The sequence below is a fragment of the Hylobates moloch genome, unplaced genomic scaffold (assembly GCF_009828535.3).
Source record: "Hylobates moloch isolate HMO894 unplaced genomic scaffold, HMol_V3 SCAFFOLD_17, whole genome shotgun sequence".
Lineage (NCBI taxonomy): Eukaryota > Metazoa > Chordata > Mammalia > Primates > Hylobatidae > Hylobates > Hylobates moloch.
The window spans coordinates 43,312,921-43,320,439 of record NW_026652292.1 but is presented as its reverse complement, the minus strand read 5'-3'; the positions used below and the strand labels follow the sequence as shown (position 1 = coordinate 43,320,439).

The 7,519-nt window shown below is 41.8% G+C and overlaps 1 protein-coding gene across 1 annotated transcript in view; it reads right to left on the bottom strand.

Annotated features, from left to right (window-relative positions):
• Nucleotides 1–611: 611 nt before the first annotated feature.
• The window catches only part of TXK (TXK tyrosine kinase), a 70,534-nt gene continuing 63,626 nt past the window's right edge, over nucleotides 612–7,519 (bottom strand). Inside the window, exons 14-15 of the mRNA XM_032135381.2 lie at nucleotides 5,553–5,710; nucleotides 612–1,924 (exon numbers count right to left, since the gene is read on the bottom strand). Coding sequence (XP_031991272.1) covers nucleotides 1,856–1,924; nucleotides 5,553–5,710 — 227 coding nt within the window. The 3' untranslated portion in view covers nucleotides 612–1,855. The remainder of the gene's footprint in view (nucleotides 1,925–5,552; nucleotides 5,711–7,519) is intronic.

Genomic DNA, 7,519 nt, shown 5'->3' with positions numbered 1-7,519 from the left:
CTTACTGCAGCCATGTATTGATACTACATTATTTCCTATGTCATAACATTAACCTGCCTTCCATCTGCTTTTGCTGTTTAGTAGTCTCATGTCTTCTTGAGCTAGACTGTCTTACGTAAATTCATGTTATGTGAATTGAGGTCTCAGTAATAAAAGCCTTCTGTCTCTCCTCACCATAACAGGAGTCATAGGAAAGGGGGTGTGATAGTCTCAGAAACAGCCTAGCATCTCGTACAAACTTGTTTCTGTTTTTGAGACAGGGTCTCGCTCTATTACCCAGGCTGGAGTGCAGTGGCACAATCATGGCTCACTGCAGCCTTGACCTCCTGGGCTCCTGTCTCAGCCTCCCAAGTAGCTGGGACTACGTGCATGCATGCACCACTACACCTAGCTTTCTTTTCTTTCTTTTCTTTTCTTTTCTTTTCTTTTTTTTTTTTTAATAGAGACAGGATCTCACTTTGTTGCCCAGGCTGGTCTCAAACTGGGCTCAAGCTATCTTCCCACCTTGACCTCCCAATCCCATGCTGGGATTATAGGCATGAGCCACCACATTCAGCCCAAACATTTCTGAGACCACTACTTGAACTCTCAAGGCTCTTCTTGTAACTGAATCTCATTAGAAATAATACACATTTATTGAATGTCATTGATATATACAGATACCATTCTTTGAGTGGAGGAAATATAATTTAAAAGTCGCAACTACTGACAATCAACAATTTAAACTCTAATGAAAATCATGAAGCTTGTTCCCAGAGAACCATGATCCAGGGTGGGACAGTACGCAAATAACGGGCCCCTGTTGTTAGACTTCATGGTGATTACACTTGTGTTTTTTCCCGTATCTTTCTTCCTGTTGTACTCCTGAAGCACTCAGAATGATAAAGATAAATTTCTGATCATTCCTACAAAGAGTGCAGGCAAAGTTAAGATTTAACTGTGATTGCTGGTTGTTTCATCTCGAATTCAAAATCCTAGATTTCCGAAATAATGGAGCTTGATGTCACATTTGGCTATCTTGCTTTTTTCTCCTTTTCTGGAAAGAACAAATAATCTTCCTAAAAATTACAGGGGACATTTAGTATGACAAAATAAGGCCTCCGAAACTGTCCAGTCTCACATGTAAAAAGTGTAAAATCACAGAACTAAAATCAGGTTCCGGATTTTCCTGGAAATAGAATGTCACCAGGATCTGTTCAAAGGTGAGCTTTGTTTACATTTCATAACAGTGTTTAAAACTCGAATGCAAAAAACTGCTTTCAATATAATCAGATATGTGCAAAAACAATTTGTTAAATAACATGGGAAGATTATATTAACAAAAGACATTTCCAGAATACTAACATTCATGTGGTTTATACAGGTGCATTTTCTGTAAAGAGCTATACAGCCCAAAAACATGAAATTCTTCAAGGGAGTCCCCTTTATCCCATGAGTTGGAAGAATTTATTTTCATATTCTATGCATGGATCACTGAAGTGATGAATGTCACTCGTCTTCAAGAAGGAAGCACTCTCAGCCTTGTGAAGAAGAACCTCAAGGGTTCCTGGGGCTATGATCGTGAAGAGCACCACTATGAAGACTGCTGCAAAGCCTTTTTCACTTCTTCACATTTGGGATGTGAAATATTTTACAGAAAAATAAGAGTGTACAAGTCCCTCTCACACATAGAAAAACAATTGTCTGAATATTCTTAAAGTTTTAAAACTTTTAAAAGCTGTGATCTTTGCACTGTTTTCAAGAGTCAGCAACTCTGAAGAAAGATATTCACCATAAGTGACCCCATATATTAAAGATATTCACAATAAATGACAGTTTTGCAAGATGACTCTTTGGGTTGGCATTCTGTTTCCGGTCACCAGGTTTCCGCAATCTCTGTGAGAGCCCGCAGCAGCTCGGCAAACGTAGGGCGGCCTTCAGGTTTCTGGAAAAGGGAAGTGGGGGTGGTTAGCTCAGCTTAACCCACTTATGCCAAGGGTTCCATTTTTGGAACGCTAAGCATGTGGGAGTTATTTATATCCCACTGCTCGAGGTCATCGCCAAAGTCTGATTTTTCACTCATGCAAAAATTCAAAAAATTGCCACCTGTGGCATAAATGGGCTAAGGATCACTCAGAGACCAGCTCTGGAACTTGCTGGCAGAGACCTGAATCCAGGCTGGCTCTTCACAAAAAGGAAGAGAAAGATATCTTGACTGACATACCACAGCATGATTGGCAGTTGAGTGAGGCGTGAATATGAAAATGTTAGAGAATGCTGCAAAAATAAAATGGCTAGACCTGCAAACACTAGCCACATGTGGCTATTTAAATTTAAATTCCTTAAGATTATATACATGTTTAAATGCAGTTATTCAGTCATGCCAGCCACTTTTCAAGAACCCAGTAGCCAGAAGTGGCTGCCATATTGGGCAGCACAGATATAGAACGTTTCAGCATCTCGGAAAGTACTCTTGGACACCACGACCCTACAGATATATTTGGATGACTTGACATGTGTGAGGTAAAGAAAGGGCTGGGAGAAGGGGCATCTAGCACACCAGGCGCCCAAGCTCAGTTCAGGGTATCTATGACACCTGAGCCCTTATAGAAAGGAGGATTTCAGTCAGAAAGCAAAAGGCATGTTTTCATGAGGGACTTTGAAGGTCTTGGGGCACAGGTTGTGCTTTCAGTCTCAGTCAACAGAAAAATAAGAGTGTGGAAGTCCCTCTCACACATAGAAAAGTGATTGCTGAATATTATTACATTTTAAAAAGTTTTAAAAGCCTGTGATCTTTGCACAGTTTTCAAGAGTCAGCAACTCTAAAGGAAGATAGTCACCATAAGTGACCCCATATCCCTGGTCATGAAGCCAAGGATTGGAGCATTTTTTCCCACTTCACTTAGGGGTGCGGTTTAGCTCTGATTCCATGAGGAGGAAGAGATGGCACTGTCAGCATCTTTTAAAACCGTGGGAAACAGAGCTACTCATAGTAGCCACATTGTCACAGGTGTCATTGACAGCAGGGTCAGCGGAAAGACACCCCTCTTCATGGCTCATAAACAGAGAGCATCGACAAAATAAACAGAGCAGAAGACAGCGCAAGTGCAAGTGAGGGTCCTCACTGAGACTCTGGGCATAAACTGTGGAGGTCTGTGAGGAGCCTGTTTCTGTGCATGAATCCTGAAATTGTCTCTCTAAGATAACATAGTCACGTTTGACTCTAATGCCCTAAGCACATGGGGTAAAGTTGTAGGCAAAATCAACTTTTGCACCTGACATAATGGCTCACATCTGTAATCCCAGCACTTTGGGAGGCCAAGGCAGGAGGACTGCTTGAGGCTTGGGCAACAAAGTGACACTCTATCTCTAGAAAAAAATTTTAAAAATTAGCTGGTCATGGTGGCACATCACTGTAGTCCCAGCTATTCAGGAGGCTGAGCTGGTGGATTGCATAAGCCCAGGAGGTCAAGGCTGCAGTGAGCTGTGATTGTGCCACTGCACTGTAGTCTGGGAAACACAGCAAGACTCTGTCTCAAAAATAAATCAACTTTTTCTTTTCTTTCTTTTTTTTTGAGACAGTCTCGCCCTGTCGCCCAGGCTGGAGTGCAATGGTGGGATCTTGGCTCACTGCAACCTCTGCCTCCCAGGTTCGAACGATTCTCCTGCCTCAGCCTCCTGAGTAGCTGGGATTACAGGTGCCCGCCACCACGCCCAGCTAATTTTTTTTGTATTTTTAGTAGAGACGGGGTTTCCCCATGTTAGCCAGACTGGTCTCGAACTCCTGACCTCATGATTCGCCTGCCTCGGCCTCCCAAAGTGTGGGATTACAGGCATGAGCCACCACACCCGGCCAAATCAACTTTTTCAAACAAATAAATCAACATAACCACACCATTGTATTAATCAATGTTCTGACTGCAATTTGAGACTAATGTTGTTTACATGGTCCTTCAGACAGCATCCTACTTATCACTTCCCTTCCTCCTTCTATGTCTCAGTTCCACTTACATATAACATCTCAATAAGTATTATATTACACACACACGTATGTGTGTATTATTTTATACGCAACATATACTTCTGAGCTACTTACATTTTTATTGCAAAGATGCTCCTAAAACAGCTGTTTATTACTACTTACTGAACATTTTTCTGAACAGTTTTTTCTTATAGCTTGCTGAACATTTTTCTATGTCTTCCAAGATTCTTTGTAAAGTAGTTAATATATGTAAAATATTTTCATACATTGGGGCTCTCTATAAATGTAATGCTTCTTGGAATATGAACAACCACATCACTCTTAAAATATTCAATATTCTAGTGTTTGTGGATTGATAATCAAGTGCTTTATTTTTTCAACCAGGAGGAAACTTCTAATCAAGCTGTAATTTCCAGCTGAAACTGTCAGCTGGAAAGAAAGCAAAGCTCTCAAAATCACAGGGAATTTCACTGAGAAGGGCAGGGGTGTTGAGTCAGTGCCCAGAGGAGGAACAGAAGCCCTTCTGGCTTTATTTCTAAGCTTGGCATTTCAACAAACAGAAAAACTAAGTTCTGGAGAGATTTCTTCCTGAGTGGAAGTTCCTGACACACTTTCTGCCTCCATTCCTGTTCTAGTTTAATCTGTAGCAGGCGTCCTGACTGCCAGAAGACAGACGAAACCCATTACTATTAGCGTTGGAAAAGCAAGACAAACGAAAGCTGAGTGAAGTAAATGGAAACACCATCTTTCTTTTTCAACGTGGAAGTTTAACAAACCTGGTTCTATCCTTAGTTTCCACCATTAATTCTTTTATTTATTTATTTATTTATTTATTTATTTATTTTTTAGACAGAGTCTTGTTCCCTTGTCCAGGCTGGAGTGCAGTGGTGCAGTCTCAGCTCACTGTAGCCTCTGCCTCCCGGTTTCAAGCAATTCTCCTATCTCAGCCTCCCAAGTAGCTGGAATTACAGGTGTGCACCACCAGGCCTGGCTAATTTTTGTATTTTTAGTAGAGGCAGGGTTTCACCATGTTGGCCAGGCTGGTCTCAAACTCCTGACCTCAAGTGATCTGCCCACTTCGGCCTCCCAAAGTGCTGGGATTACAGGCATGAGCCACCACACACAGCCTCCATCATTTAATTTTTTTTTTTTTTTTTTTTTTTGAGACGGGGTTTTATCATGTTGGCTGGGCTGGTCTCAAACTCCTGACCTCAGGTGATCCACCCGCCTCGGCCTCTCAAAGTGCTGAGATTATAAGCATGAGCCACTGTGCCTGACCCATTAATTCTTAAAGCTAATAAAACGTCTAATCACAGAGGCTTGAGTAACACCAAGAGTTTCTGCAAGAACCAATCTCAAACAGATAAGACTCAGAAAATGCACTGAATTCCTCAGAAAAAAGGCCATTGTTCAAAACAAAATGGATTCATGACTTTGTAGTGAGTTTGAGATAGTACTTCAGACTCTCAGGATCATGACCAAGACACAGATGCCTTTTCCTGCCATGCCAGAGCTCTGAAGTTTGTGATAATCAGGTCTGCTCTCAGATGCTGGGACTGCCAACTTTCAAAGAAAAGTAACGTTTACTTACCTCATGCCAGCAGCTGTACATGACTTCATAGATGGACATTGGTGCCAGGTGAGGGCGATATAGCCTGAAGCCTTCAGAAACAGCTTCCACGACTTGCAAATTTGACTTATTTTCAAAAGGCATTTTTCCTTCTGTAAAAACTTCCCACATTAAAACTCCTGCAAACAAAAATGCAGGAAAACAAGGGGTTAGAGAGAAACGATTGCTTGGGAACTGAAAGAACAATTTCCAACTATAAGGCTTTATTTTTGTGCTCCATGCATTGGGCTATAACCATCCTGAATAATAGTGGTTCTATCAAGGAAGCAAATCACATTCACCTTAGTTTTCAAAGAGGCCTGTAACCTGAAAATAATCTAAATGAAAACAATGCCTTTCCTTTTCCATGGGTCTTGATTGCCTCCCCATCAGGAGAAAATACTGGTAGCATTTTCTTTTTTTTTTTTTTTTTTTTTTGAGATAGGGTCTTGCTCTGTTGCCCAGGCTGAAGTGCAGTGGCATGATCTCGGCTCACTGCAACCTCTGTCTCCTGGGTTCAAGCAATTCTTCTGCCTCAGCCTCCTGAGTAGCTGGGATTACAGGCGCCCACCACCACGCCCAGCTAATTTTTCTATTTTTAGTAGAGGCGGGGTTTCACCATGTTGGCCAGTCTGGTCTCAAGCTCTGACCTCAGGTGATTCGACCGCCTCAGCCTCCCAAAATGCTGGAATTACAAGCGTAAGCCACCACGCCTGGCCTAGCATTTTCATTTCTAAGCAGCAGTCATGTCCCTGCATCCTGAAATCAATGAACCTTTCTGCCATTCCATAGAAACTGACAGGATTATGTGAGCCTCTGCTGCCTACTTAGCCAAGAGTTTCACCAGTAAATGGCATGTGTCCCCTTCTTTCTGCTAAAAGATTAGACTGATGGGCAGAGACCCAGAATATCTAGCAGGGGCTCTGTACATAAGTAGGTGTCCAATAATCATTGATTGGTTGATTAGTGAAACTCCTGCAAGAACTCCCAATTTGAGTTCATTTAATTGTTCACTTATTCTACAAATATTTACTAGACATTGATGAGAGGCCAGGCCTCTGCTGGGACCTGGAGATTTTATAAGTAACTGTCAGATCAATCCATGTGCCTAAGGAGCTCACTGTTCAGTGAGGGAGACAAGTAGGTAAAATTCAGGGAGTTCTAATTGTTTGGCAACCTTCAATGAGGTCCTTCTATTGCTCTTCATTGGTCTCTAAGATGTGGTCTCACAACCTAATTGCTCTTCAGTAGAGCTTCAAGTGTCACCTCCTGAGACTATCATATGTCCGTGGAGAGCTAATGAGATTAATGACACAAGCTTCACCTTATTTTATGTTTTTAAATTTATGTTTTAGTTTTTTTGAGGCAGAGTCTTGCTCTGTCACCCAGGCTGGAGTACAGTGGCACGATCCTGGCTTACTATAACCTCAAACTCCTGGGCTCAAGCAATCCTCCTGCCTCAGCCTCCCGAGGAACTGGGACTACAGGTATATGCCACCACACCTGGCTAATTTTTTTTTTTTTTTTTTTGTAAAGACAGAGTCTTGCTAGGTTGCCCAGGCTAGTCTTGAACTCCTGGTCTCAAGCAATCCTCCCACCTCAGCCTTCCAAAGTGCTGGAATTATAGGCCTAAGCCACTGTGCCCAGTTTTAACCTTATTGTAGACAATAAAACTGACAGCCTTCGAGAACCCAGAACCCACAAGCCTCCAGGAAGTTTGGGGTGAAAGAGGATAGGTGGATTTTTGCATATTTATTACCATTTTTTTGAAAATCAACCCCGAAACTTCATTGGACATGGGTCTATGGTGTCTCTTTCTCAATGAAGAACATTATCCAATATGAATATCAATTCACAGATCCCAGGGAAGCCTATGTCTAAATTCCACAAACTTTAAAGTTAAGGAAGTAAATGAGATGCCACCTTTTTTTTTTTTTTTTTTTTTTTTT